The following is a 14,292-nucleotide window of genomic DNA, read 5'->3' on the forward strand; positions in this document are numbered from 1 at the left end:
CTCCAGGCCCCCGGAGCGCGCTCCTAAGACCCTGCTCACAACCCCGAGGGCCTCTCCGCCGCTGACTCCCCGCTTGAGACCCACGTCGCTGGACCCTGATAGCAGGCCCTCCGCACAGGCCCTGATCTGGACTGCGACCCCGCGGACCCTTGCCCTGCAAACCTTAATCCCCCGCATCCAGTCCTGTAGGTCCTCGACCCCATGGACCCTGCTTGGTGGATCTGGGCGCTGTGGTGTGGACTCTCCCTGCTGATCCCCGCCCCGCTGACATGGCCTGCAGGCCTGAGCTCCCTGCAGGGACACGTGTGCCAGCGAGGAGGGGGGCTCACTGGCGGGTGTCTGACTCAGGCCCCTTCCTCTTGCTTCATCTGTGTTTCCTGTGGTCTCCCCGCTGTGTCTGGGTGGCCTTCCTGACTCTCTGGAGGGAGTGACCCTTTACTTATCCCCACCGGGCTCCTGGGCGACATTATCTGTCTCCAATCCTTCTTTGCAGGTGGGGGGCTACTGGGGCGCTGGAATGTGAGCTACCCAGGAGGTCTCTGGCCAAGTGATCCCCTAGGTGCCCCTTTAACCCTTTCTGTGCCACACCCTGGTCTCGGGGCCTTGTTCTGTCCCCTTGAGCCTCCTCCAGCACACCCATTGAGTAGCCCCACTGAGGGGGCCCCGGCTCCCTGCTGTTGCCCAGCCTGCACCCTGCCACTGTGCCACCCTCCTCCCAGGTGCCTCCCTTCCTGAGGACTGCCAAAAGCTCTGAGACACAGGCTTCTGCCAGACACCCTGGGGGGGACATTTCCTCTCCCATGCCCCCCAAAGCCAACGTCCAAGGTGCTGTGGTCCTTCTGCAGCCCCTCTGTCACCTCCCCAGCTCACCTCCCAACAGGCAGTCCCCAGCACCAGCAGGCCTGCTCCTGCCAGGCCTGGGCCTCAGCGTTCCTGCCTGTACGCGTCCTGGGATACCCAGGGTCCTGCCTTCTTCTTGGATCTTTGTGTGGCTGTGGTTTCCAGGATGGGCACCTCCTGCCCCCTCTCCCCTCTCTCTAGACCCCCTAACACACACACACACACACACACACGCGCGCGCGTGCCAGGCCCACCGAGAGCCCTCTCCCTGACCTGATCCTCCGCGGCTTCACTCCCGTCCAGGGGCTCTCCTCTGCCTCACCTTCCTGGCACCTGGCACTGGCCCGAGGCCTCCTCCTGAGCAGCCCAGTCGTCTCCACGAGCTTCCCTCCCGTTTCTCTGGAATCTCTGCTCTCTCCATTGTCACCCACTGTCCTGGTCACCCCCCACAACTCCCCTGCCTCCAGTCAACCCCCTGAGTCAGTCTTTTGTCTTGGGCCCTTCTCCAGGACTCTACTCCTGCTTTAGGGGGCACTGGAACCCCTGATCCTTCCCCCCATGGCCCCACCCACGGGCTTCTCCATCCCTGACATGGCTGCCCTCCTGGGTGCCTGCAGGGCACTGGGGCTTCAACACTCAGTGCCCTCCGCAGCTGCCCTGCCCGCTGTCCTTGCCCCCAGCCTGGTCCAGCACTCAGGGGAGTTCTGGCCGCCCACACCCCCATTCCTGCCAGCCCATCTGCAACCCCGTCCTGGCCCAGCCTTTTTACATTGGCTCAGGAAAGGTCAGAGGGTAAAGGTCTCCGCCTGCCCCAGGCCTCCTGTGCCCCCTTATCTCACCCTCCTTGGAGCCCAGATTATGAGCTTTGCTCTTGGGGGGACTGAGTCCTGCAGCCTGCGTCTGCCCCTGAAAGTGACCACCCCTGGGACTGCGAGACTCGGGTGGGCGGCATTGCTGGGATGGGGAGCTGGAGGGACTGTCCCACAGCAGGTAGGGGACGGGGAGTGGGCTCTCTCAGCTCTGGGACCCCGACTGTGCTCCTGCCCCCTACCCAGGGCAGGCTCTTCCTGGAGGTCAGGGAGGAGGGGCCTCGTTTTCCTGGAGACAGCGTGGGGGGCCCTGAGTCAGGGGAAGCCCCTCCCTCGTCCTCCTCCTCCATCACCCTCGTCACCTGGCCTGCAGCAAGAACCCTGTTGGGTGCTTTAGCCAGATCCTCACCCTCCGTGTTCCTGGCAGTAGTTTTCCATTCACTGACCCCCTGGGCAGTCAGTCCCCACTGGCCAAGCTGTGCCCTGAGTCCAGGTGCACACCGAGTCTCTTGGCCTCCGCCACGAGAGCCCTGAATGAAGCCTGTCTCGCGGCCTGGTCCTGGCTGCTCTGCGTCTCCCACTTTGGAGACATAAACAGTGAGAGCTGGGAACGAGGGGGGCGGGGCCTTCCCACGAGCCAGGGGCCTGGGGACCAGGACCACGCCTGCCCTCCACAAGTCCCCTTCCTCCTCACTGAAGGGGTCTCCAGGGAGGTGTCTGCTCGTGAACATGGGGAAAGCTGTGAATGTCCTCAGGGCCCAGCAACGTGGACACTAAGGGGAAGGACAGAGAGAGCAGGGTGAAGCAGACCCGGGGTCAGCGTCCACCCGAGGAGGGCTCTTCCTTCCAGGACTCTGAGCTGCATCAGCACATTGTGGACTGAAGGGCTGGGCTGGACCCAGGGGCACTCCATCACTGAGCCACAGCCCCAGTCTTTTAATTCTGAGACAGGACCCACCCGGCAGGACTGCTGAGGCTGCTCTTGAACTACGATCCTCCTGCCCCAGCCTCCCGGGTCTCTGGGATCATGGCTGAGCCCCCTCCCTGCACGTCAGAATTCTTGTAGAGTTCTGCAGCCAGATTTTCTCCCCACAACTTACATGAACTTCCCCCACATGGATAGGAGGCATCTCCGTGATGCTGGCATGGCAGCTGGTACTGTGCCCTGTGGGTCCAGCAGGGTCTATCCACTGCTCCCAGGCTGCAGGACCAAAAGAGGTGGACAGTGCGAGGCCTGGGCCCTGGGCGTCCAGCTGCACCCAGCACCTGGCCCTCATTCCTGGGTGGGAAGAGTGCCTGGGCGACAAGCAGAGGAGAGAGGGAGCCAGCCAGGGCAGGGACAGGAGGGGACCAGGGAGCATCTGTCCCGACATCCTGAGGAGACAGAAAGATGAAGCAGCCATGAAGCTGGACGGCCCCCTGTTGACCACTCACAGGGCACAGCTGTGGCCCAGCCCCCTGGGAGTCTGAGGCAGGAGGACCCCGGAGTCCAGGCATTCAAGGCCAACCTGGGCAGCAGAGCCAGAGCCCATTACAGAAGAAGAAAGGGGGGTTAGTGCTGGAGATTTGGCTCCGGGGTGTAGGTGAGCGAGCCTCGGGGGGTGACTCCCACCACCCGGGTTGAGATGGGGGAATGAGAGCTGAGTGTGTTCACCCACACCCCAAATCCCAGCTGCTCAGGAGGCTGAGACAGGAGGATCGGGAGTTCAAAGCCAGCCTCAGCAAAAAGTGAAGCACTTAGCAACTCAGTGAGACCCCGTCTCTAAATAAAATACAAAATAGGGCTGGGGTGTGGCTCAGTGATCCAGTGCCCCTGAGTTCAGTCCCCAGCACCAAGGGAAAGCAAACAAAGATATAGTATACAGAGGCTGAAGTCTTCAGTCTTGCTGAGAATGTTCTGGTTAAAATAATAATGATGCCAGGCGCTGTGGCACACACCTATAATCCCAGCAGCTCAGGAGGCTGAGACAGGAGGATCCTGAGTTCAAAGCCAGCTTCAGCAAAAAGTGAGGCACTAATCAACTTAGTGAGCACTGACTCTAAATAAAACACAAAATAAGGCTATGGATATAGCTCAGTGGTCGAGTGCCTCTGAATTCAATCACTGGTACCCCAAAAAGTAATCTGTCAAAGTGCGAAGTGAGCCGGCACAGTGACGCACACCTGTAATCCCAGCAACACGGCAGGCTGAGGCAGGAGGCTCGTAAGTTCTAGGTCAGCCTCACAACTTGGAAGAACCTGTCTCAAAATATAAAGGGCTGGAGTGTAGCTTGGAGGTTAAGTGCCCCTGGGTTCAACCCCTGGTACCAAGAAAAAGGAGGAGGAGGAGGAGGAGGAGGAGGAGGAGCTGTGAAATAAAAGAGAGGGAATGTGGGAAGCTGAGCCCCTGAGGGCTGGAGTTCTGCAAAGGGCCAGAGGATGCCCTGGGGGAGGGTCAGGGAGGACCAAGTCGCTGCCTGGACTCTCCGCACTGCAAGAGCCCCGTGCCAGCAGGTAAACACCCCACAACTGCCTGCTGCGGGTCTCAAAGTCCAGCCAGCCTCTGCCCAGGCTCCCATCTGGGGCTCCACCAGCCCAGGGTTCTGTGTGCAGGGGAAACCTGGGAAGGGGAGGGGGCTACTGTACATTTTAATTGGTCTCCCACTCTCCCCTCTGGACCTCCCGCCGCCCTGGATCTGTTGCTTCTCTGCCAGTGTCTCTGTACCCTTAATGTAACATGTGGATCCACAAATACTATCACATGGTGGTTGTTTTTTTGTTTTTTTGTTTTTTTGGGGGGGGGCGGGTATTGGGCATTGAAGCCAGAGTGCTTTGTCCCGAGCTATAGCCCCAGTCTTTTGAGACAGGGTCTCACTAAGTGGCAGAGGGTTTCACTAAGTTGCTGAAATTGGCCTCAAATCTGTGATCCTCCCACCTCAGCCTCTGAGTCACTGGGATCACATACAGACACCCACCTGTGTACGAGGTCTTCTTTTCCCCCTATGGTACCAGGAATCTAGACCAGGTAGGCTTTTCCTCTGAGCTTTAGCCCCGGCCCTTTTCGTTTTCATCTTGAAACAGGGTCTCACTGAATTGCTGAGACTGGCTGAGAATTTATGGTCCTCCTTCCTCAGCTGGGAGTCTAGGTGGGCGTCACTGAGCCCAGCACATTGACCCTTCTTATCCATGAGTATGGTCTACTTTTCATTTATTTGGATCTTTAAAAAGTCATTCAGTAGTGGTTTACAGTGGTCAGTTTATGAATGTTGTGGTTTTTTGGTTAGATTTCTCCCTGTTTCATGATTTTTTGTGTATCATAAATGACTTTTTTTTTCTTTTATTTGCCTCCACTGATTCCACCAAGCCTATTCCCTTACTGTGGTCTGGCCTGATGGTAGGTCAGGTCAGTGGGACAGTGGCCCTTATGCATGTCACTAATTAGATGACCTGGCCTTTGTTGCCTTACTCCTGCTGTTGATGGGAACCTCCTTGCCTTCCCTCACTTTGACATTCAGAGCACTGGGCCAGACCTACATGGTGCCACACCATGGGCTTTCACGATTTCTTTAAATTTCGAGTTGTGGGGCTGGGACACAGCTCAGTTGGTAGGGTGCTGGCCTCGCCTGCACAAGGCCCTGGGTTCAATCCCAGCACCACAAAAAAATAATAATATAAATGAGATAAAATTTCCAATTGCTGGGTGCTCATATACAGAAATACAATTAAAGCCAGGCTTAGTGGCGCCCCTGTAGTCCCAGTACTCAGGAGGCTGAGGCAAGAGATCACAAATTAGAGTCCAGTCTGGACACCTTAGCAAGGTCCTGCCTAAAAAAAAAAAGCTACCCATGGTGGTGCACACCTTTATCCTAGTGGCTCTTGAGGCTGAGGCAGGAGGGTCACAAGTTCAAGGCCAGCCTCAGCAACTTAGTGAGGCCCAAGAAACCAAGGAGACCCTGTCTCAAAAAAAAAAAAAAAAAAAAGGGCTGGGGTGTGGCTCAGTGGTTAAGTGCCCCTGAGCTCAGTCCCCAGCAGCACAAAATAAATAAATAGTCAATAATAAACCCACACCGGCCGAGGCTCAGAGAGCAACGCCGCACGGGCTCATGGGAGGCCCCAGCTCGCGCACGCGCTCTCTCACGCACACGCGCACATGCGCACACGACATACACACGCACATGCACACGACACATACACGCACGCACACACATACAACACACGCACACATGCACGCACACACACGACCCACACACACGCACACACAACACACACATGACACACACAACATGACACACACAACACACACACGACACACACAACACACGCGACACACACACATGCACACACATGACACACACGACACACACATGCACACACAGGACACACACCACACACACACCACACACACGCACACACACGATACACACACATGACACACACACGCACACACACATGACACACACACACCACACACACCACACACACACACACACACCACACGCACACACACACCACACACACACACCACACACGACACACACACCACACACACACCACACACGACACACACACCACACACACACACACACCACACACACACACACACACACACACACACACACACACACACACACACACACACACACACACACACACACACACACACACACACACACACACACACACACACACACACACCACACACACACACACACACACACACGACACACGCGCACACACACGCGCACACACGCGCACACACACGCGCGCGCGCGCACACACAGGACTGACTGGCCGTGACTGGTTGTCTCACTCCTCAGCACTTCTCCACCCTCCAGTGTCAGCTGTGGCTTCCTGCTCCTAGACCCTCGGGTTTTCTGAGGACGATGGCGGGTTTTCCTTCTGTTAGTCGGGGTCACTCCTGGACGAGCCGTGACCTCACGGGTGGCAGGGGCAGATTCCGGGGCGGGGAGAGCACCAGCTTTTCACCATGAGGAATAAGTGTGGTCCGAGGGGGGCTCTGGGGGCTAGGGTGGGGTTTTGGCGGCACCCCACCTCTGAGCTCCGCCCGCCTCCCTCTTTTGTTTTGTCCTCTGGTCCTGGGGATGGAACCCAGGGGTGTGCGACCACTGAGCCACACCCCGGCCACACCCCAGCTGCTTCTTTGTCTGGAGACAGGGCCTCTCCAAGTTGCTAAGGGCCTTGCTAAACCCATGAGACTGGCCTTGAGACTGTGATCCTCTGGCCTCAGCCTCCGAGTCGAGTCGTTGAGACGGCAGGGAGCAGACCCCTTTTCCTGAACTCTGTTTTGACAGGGTCTCATTAGGTTGCCCAGACTGGCCTCTAATTCGAGGTCTCCGGCCTTAGCCTCCCAAGCAGACGGGATCCAGACGTGTGCCATCCTGCCTACTCTTTTTTTTCTTTCTTTCTTTCTTTTTTTTTTTTTTTTTATGAGATGATCTTATAATTTTTCTAATTTAGTTTATTACTATGGTGAATTACACTGATTTTGAAATGTTGTCTGGCCCGGCCAGGCTGGGATGATCTCACCTGGCAATAATGGGTAGGATTTGCTACATTCTATTACGGGTTTTTTGTGTCTATGTTCCTTAAGGACAATTAGTGTGTGATTTTATTTTCCTGTAATAAGGAAATCGGTTTTGGTATCAGGGTGATGGCAGCCCCACATAATGAGCTGGAAGGCTTTCTGCCCTCTTCGTTCTCCGGGGTTTGTGTGGCACTGAAGTCACCTCTTCCAAGGCTGGTGGGGAAGCCGCTGGGCGGAGGTCCCTCTAGGATCTCTGTAGTAGATAAAGAGCTGTTTAGGTGTTGAGATACTGCTCCTTGTCACTCTGCCCACTTTTAGGGCCACTAGCAGGTTTGTGGGTTCCTTCACCAGAACTGGGCTCCACCCCGTAGATGGGAGGAGGGACTGGAGGTCCCTCTGCCCAGCAGTGGGGGACGCTGGCCTCCAGCCTATGGCTTCCAGTGGCGGCCAGCTCTGCTGGCCAGGGGCAGGGATCAGAGACTCCTTGGGGGATACGTTCCTCCCCAGGCTCTCAGGCTGACAGCCGCTGGCGCCTGGCCACAGCACCATCTAGCTGCCCCGGGGCCCTGCTCTTCCCTGCCTGGAGACAGGGCTTGTCTGGGCAGGGAAGGTGGCTGTGTGAGTTTCTGAGCCCACAGGAACCAGGGAGCTGGGGCCAGCCACAAGGAGCCCCTGGGCCTGAGGTTCTGCTGTGTGCCAGAGTCCTAGGGCTCAGGTGGAGGGGCTGGAGGGGCTGAGTAAAGTTCTCAGCCTGAAAGACAAGGAGGTTGGGGGTAGGAAGTAGCTGCCTGATGAGCCTGGGGCCTGAGTGGGCCCCAGCTCAGGAATCCGCAAAGCACATGATTTTTGACTCAAATCTGGCAGCAAGGTGTGGGTGTCCCCCCGCCAGCCCCAGTGATCACTATGCTTAGACCCTTATTCTGGCTTCTTTCATTCACCCCTGTCCTTCTGGTCACCATAGCTGCTTCCCCTAAGGCCAGGGATCACTGCCCGACCCGAACTCCCCTGAGCCTCCATCTGCAGCTCCAAGGTAAACAGAGTCCACTGTCTCATTCCTCCACTAAACACTCAGGTCACTCCGGCTGAACTGGCTGCACCACATAACCACACAGAGACAGAGAGACCTTTTTCTTTGGGTCCTGTGACGGCTCCTCTGACCCTAGGGTCCTTGGAAAGACAGAGAGAGAGAGAGAGAGAGAGAGGAGAACGTGCTGAACCCTTTTATTGGGGAGAGGCCATTCAATGAGGCAGGGGTCAGGTTGCGGGGTGAGTCTAGCTTCCTGACGTCTGCTGTCAGCAGGTTGACTGACATCTAGGGAGGCCGTGCCCATCAGGAGCTGTGCGGGGGTCATGGCAGAGCGAGGCCTGCCCAAACAGAGGGGCCACATGGGTTCAGCCCACCCTGTGCGCCCAGTGCCCAGAGTCCCACGCACTCAGCCCACGGCTGGCTCGCCACATCCACATTCCCATCTCTCGGGGCCAAGGGGCGCTTGTTCCTGTGTGGCAGCTCCCGACAGACCACCCCTTGCCCAGAGCCCCCATTAGACTGTGAGGTCACATTGGGTGGCACTAGCATGGCTTGATTAAATCAGGCCCCTCGGAAGGATGTGGAGGCAGAGGAAGGGCCCAGGCTCCAACCCTGGGTGGGCCAGACTGTGGCCAGCCACAGAGCAGGCCGTGGGGGGCGGCGGCTCTGCTGGGCACAGGGGCTGGGTCCAGAGGGCAGACAAGCCATGGCACCCCCATCTGGTCTTTAGAGCTGGCCCAGGAGACGTGGGCCCCAGAAAATGAGCCAGGCTGGGTAGCGCCAGGCCAGGAGGGAGTGACCAGTGCCCTCCCTTCAGTGTGGGGCTTGGGTGTGGAGGGAGGCTGGAAAAGATGGGGAGGGGTCTGCCTGAGGAGCACAGAAGCCCCTGGGGCTGGGCCTGGCCATGCGCAGGGTCCCACCACAGCATCAAGCCTGTGCCCCTGTGGCCCCCTGGGGGCTTGCTGGTGGTGGGTGGTGACAGCCACAGGGCTGTGGGGCTCCCTCGGGTAACTGGCCTGGGACACAGGTGGATGGAGACACACTGGCCACTGGGCAGCACTTGGGAGAGGCGGGCGGGCAGTGGTGAGGCTGGGCATCCACTGCTGTGGCTTGGGAGGCCTCGGGTCCCCCAGCACGAGGTCCCAGAGGCCCTCCTTGGTCTGAGTCGTAGGAAGTCCTGACCCAGGGCCTCCAGGGTGCAGAGATGAGGCCTTGAAGAAGTCACTAGGGCGGTCCTACTCCTGTCTGCTGGAGGGGAAGGGGGTAACCAGGACAGACAGGTGCAAAGGGACAGCCCTGTGCAGATGTGGGGAGGAGACGGCCCTTGAGCCAAGGAGGGCTGGGGAGCAGCTGCCTGCAGCACCCTGATCTGAGTTCCAGGCCCAGGCCCCACAGTGCTGGCCGCGGGCAGCTAGCATGGTCCCTGCAGGGGTTCCAAGACAGCCTCTTGGAGCGGGGCGTGCTCAGGTCGAGCTCTGGCTCTGGGTTTGTCCCCATCACCTCCAAACTAACATCAAATGAAGCAGAAGCTTGGCTTCTAGGGGCAGAGGTGGACGCCACGCCTGGCCGCACCCGCTGCCGGCCAGCCGGGCCCATCTCCCAGTGAAAGCCGGGAGCCCGGGCTGGTGGGGTCCGGGCAGGGCAGCTTCTGAAGGTCCAGTGGCCTCCATGGCTGGATCAAGGCTTTGCCTGGCCCGGGTCTTGCCCATGTCTGCCCTGCCTTGCGGAGCTTCTGGGCCAGCGGCTCGGGTGGGGACTGTGGGTGGGGCAGGTGGGACCCAGGTGGGGAGGCCAGTCTAGTCCAGGACATGCTGCACTCCCCAGAATGGCCGGGCAGGTGGGCGCTACAAGACCTCTAGGTAGGGCGGGCAGGGGCTGCTGGGGGCAGAGGAGGCTCCAACCCAGGCGCTTTCCAATCCCGACAGGGACGTCTGGAAGCGGTGCTAATGCGAGGCAGGGTGGCTGCCCGCAGCTGGAGGTGACTGTGGCCTGTGGTTCACAGGCGGCCTTGGCCGAGGAAGGGAACCTCCAGGGACACTCCTGTCACCAAGCAAGAGGAACCCTAGGGAGGGGCTGTCAGCCTCATGAGGAGCTCGGTGTCCTCCCTGACCAGGTAGCACAATGGAGTGACCAGTCCATAGGGGGAGAGGCAGCGTGGCTTGGAGTTGGCCCCCAGGGGCAGGACCAGGTCTTGGTGTCCTCAGGACTAGATTCCCTGTTTCTGCTGTGTAACAAGTTACCCCAAAAGCCTTTCCCTAAACAGCAAATGTCTATTATCTGGCAGTTTCTGTGATTCAGGAGTCTGGGGTCCGTGCTGGCCTGGGCTGTGGACCTCTCCAGGTCTGACTGTGGAGGCCATTTCCAAGCCTGTCCCCTGACCAGCATGGACCTCGGGTCCTCTCTGGCTGCTGCTGGAGACAGTGTCTGCCCACAGGGACACCCTGAGAAGGAAGGAGACTCACACACGCTGCCAGAGGCCAGCCCAGGGGAGGCCAAGCAGAGGCCCACAGTGTCAGAGTCCCGGGGAGGCCCCTGGAGTGCAGGTCCCCAGGGGCAGGAAGCAGAAGGCAGAAGTTGCCCACCACTGGGGTGGGGAGTGGAGTGGGCATTTAATGGGGACAGGGGTTTCAGTCTAGGCCTGGACGGTGGGCAGCTGCTCAGGTCTTACTAAGATTTTATTAATCTTAAGCTTGTGATCTTCCTGCTTCAGCCTCCAGAGTAGCTGGGATTACAGGTGTGCATCACCCCTCCGAGCCCTAGTGGCTCGTTAGTGTTCCTGCCGTCACCGGCAATCCTGTATTTGAACATGTGCCCTATTATTTAAAATGTTTTTGGTTGTAAGTCATCGGAAACTTAAGAGAAATTGCCTTGAAGAGCAAATGGATTACGGCTCTAGATGACTCGACTCCAGGAGAGGCTGCTCAGGGCTCTGGCTCCTCGTCTGGGGGTCCTCTGTCTTCTGCCCACCTCTGTTGGCCTCATCCTCAGCTGCTGCCAGTCTTGCCTTCAGCACCTGCCTGCCACACACACCCTCGAGAGGGAGAGTGTCCCCTACCCCAGACATGAAACCAAGGCCCGGAGTCGCCCAGGACTGCACTAGCGGAGGTCTTGCATCCTGTGCTGATTTGGTCGTGGGCTGCGGAATTCCAGGGTCTGTTAGGCAGGAGGAAGGGGAAGTGGGGTGCTGGGGCTGTGCGTGGGAACATCCACCACTGGAGCCGCTGGCCTCGGGGAGTGGGGGTGGAGCAGGGAGTTCTGTCCCCGAGGTTCCCAGGCCGCGCCTCCACTCCCAGCTTGGGGAAAGGTCGGGAAGACACTTGGCTGGAGTGGGTGACTCAGCAGAGACAGAGCTCTCCCCGAGGAAGGGGCAGGGGTTGCAGCAGGGTGCTGGCCAGTGCCCTCTTCCTATTGGGTAGGAGTTCAGGGCACCTAGATGGCAGAAGCAGGGCATCAGAAGGGAGCCCCTGGAAGATACAACAGGAAGAGGAGCCGTCCCGTGGAAGACAGTCCCATTACCATGACAACTCCACCCGAGGACTTGTCTCCTTGACAACTCCTGCCACAGGTTCAGTGTTTTAAAATGACCAGTGGGATAAAGTGGGCAGTGTTCTAATTAGGTTTTCTCAAGTAACCAGTGGGGGAAAACTGGACCATATTCTAATCAGGTATCATAAGGTAACCATCGGGGACAAATGGGTGAGGTTTTCAATCAGGTCCGGATAGAAAGAGAAGGCCCCACGGCTCAGCTCGGGGGACACTGGTCTCTAGTCACCGGGGCCTTGAGCCTGCCTCTCCTGCTGGGCCCACTCGTCTCCACCCTACAGGGTGACACCTCCATCTTCACCTCAACAAATTGGAACTTCGCCTGACACTTGGGTGTGTCTTGCTCAATTTGCTCAGTTCTTTGTTCGGGACACCAAGGACCTGGAGCCCACTGGACACCCTGACAGTAACATTTCTTGGAACCACAAGTCAGGCCCAGAGTGTGGGCCTGCACTGAGGAAGCTCTGAGTCCTCCAGGGGGAGAAATGGGGCCCCAAGTCTGGCCTGACTCTGGCCAGGGATCAGGTGGATCCTCCAGGAAATGGTATCCCATAGAGCCCACAGTGACCAGGGCTCCAGGACCCACAGGGCTCTAAGGACCTGTTCTGAGACAGCAGGGCCACCTGCTGAATCCCTGCCACCAGTGTGGCCCTGCATTGACCCTGGGTGGTCATGGTGGCAGGTCCTGGGATTCCTATCACTGGGGACTCTCAGGATCAAATGCTGGGGGGGCGGGTGGAAGGTCCCTGACATCAGGCATGTGGGGTCTAGTCCACCTGGGAAACAAAGTGGACCTGAGTGTCTGAAGGTGAGGTGATCTGCTGGGGTCTGCTATGAAACCCTCTGCTGCCCACTGCTCCCTCAGATCTCCCACACAGGACAATCCTAGCTGGACACATGGGCCTCACAGTCTGGGCCTCGCAGGCCTGCCCCTTCCTTCCTTCCCTACAGATGGAGCCCCCCTGGCTGGCACACGTCCTCACCCAGGGCTGGCCTGGCATCAGGAACCCCTTGGGGTTCTGCCTTCCTGTTTCCTGCTGGCCCAGCGGCATGATGGTGCATCGGGAGCTGCCCTGGATGCAGACGCCTTTAAACCCTGATGCACCAGGTTCTGACCCATTACTGCCTTCAGTCTAGCAGGCAGTGCCAGGTCGCCGTCACGTGGGCGTTACCCACTCAGATAATGAGGTTGGCTCCACGGAGGTGTCACCCACGGGGGTTGAGTTACACTCACCTGTTCCTTTGTAAACCTGACCCCTTGCCGCATTTGAGTGGCTTGTCCCCAGTAAAAGGGCTCAGGACCTGCTCCTCGCTCTCTGGCCTGCCTTGCCCCTCTGTGGGAGCTGCAGCTGAGGAGTGATCCCTGAACTCAAGGAAAAGGTGCTTTCTGTGTCTGTATTTAGTCCCCAGATTCATCACGAGTGACACTGATCGGTGTAGTCGTGTGACATGACAATGGTGTCCATCACCAAGTCGGCTGGTGCTAGATGCTGGAGATGCTGGTGACCGTGACCTTGATGGGACCACCTGGCTGGTGGAAGCAGATCTCATCCTGTCCCTGGGGCTGGTGAGTCCAGGATGTCTGGGTCTGCAGGAAGCCTGCCTGAAGCCTGAGTTCTAGTGCCCCTGGACTGGCTGGCCCTCTCTGGAGCTCAGGGGGTCCCTCCTGTCAGGTGGCGGCTAGGACTGGATCCACATCCCAGAGTGTGGCAGTCACATTTTCCAGGCCATTAATGTTGCCAACCAAACCTGGAAAACATTTCAGCCAATCTTCCTTGGTTGGCTCCTCCACTGACCAGCTATAACAGGTTGTCCCTGTGCCAGGCTCTGAATCTGACCCTTCGCATGGACAGCCACGTCCTGGCCCAGGGCTAGCCTGGCATCAGGAACCCCCGCCCCAGCCCAGCACCTCCATCCGCTGGGCGGGGCCCTTCTCTGTCCTGCTCCTCACTGGGTCCCTGGCCAGTCCTATCGCCGCCAAGCCTTCCGGGTGCCTTGGCGCCACGTGGCTGCCACCCGGAGGTCATCCGGGGAGCGGCGGGCTGCCCTCACGGCCGCGGCCACCCAGCCGAGGGCCTGGCTGGCTCATTCATCATTCCTGCAGGGACTGTCAGCTCCGCGGGGCCCGGGCAGCCGAGGACCCGGGAAGACGGGCCTCGGTGCTGGTGCTTAGCCGTGCTCCTCGCGCGGGACTCTGGCGCGGAGACAGCCGAGAGGGGACTTTAGAATAAAGTCCTACAGTGGAGAGGTCAGCGAGTGAGGAAATGCCGTGGTGTGGGGGCCGCCTGGGGGGCGCGCGGGGCCTGGGCGGCGGGAAAGGCGAGGCGAGGGCTGGGGGCAGCCGGCGGGAGCTACGCCGCTGAGGGGACACTTCAGCTCCTTTCCAGGAGGGACGGCGAGGCGAGTGGGCGTGGCCGGGCTGACTGTGGGCGTGACACGGGCGTGGCCGGGCCGCGGAGCCCCTCCGGGCTGAGGGGACGTGGGCGTGGCCGGGCCACCGCGGGGCGCTCGGCGCGTGTCCTCGCGGTGGGCCCCGCCCCCGCTCCCCT

General features: G+C 59.1%; 1 protein-coding gene across 1 annotated transcript in view; it reads right to left on the bottom strand.

The window, feature by feature from the left end:
- The window catches only part of Gcgr (glucagon receptor), a 9,631-nt gene extending 8,564 nt beyond the window's left edge, over window positions 1–1,067 (bottom strand). Inside the window, exon 1 of the mRNA XM_015504060.2 lies at window positions 163–1,067. Within this exon, the coding sequence (XP_015359546.1) occupies window positions 163–177 (15 nt within the window). The 5' untranslated portion in view covers window positions 178–1,067. The remainder of the gene's footprint in view (window positions 1–162) is intronic.
- Between the last annotated feature and the right edge of the window lie 13,225 nt (window positions 1,068–14,292).

Source organism: Marmota marmota, unplaced genomic scaffold (genome assembly GCF_001458135.2).
Source record: "Marmota marmota marmota unplaced genomic scaffold, marMar, whole genome shotgun sequence".
NCBI classification, from domain to species: Eukaryota; Metazoa; Chordata; class Mammalia; order Rodentia; family Sciuridae; genus Marmota; species Marmota marmota.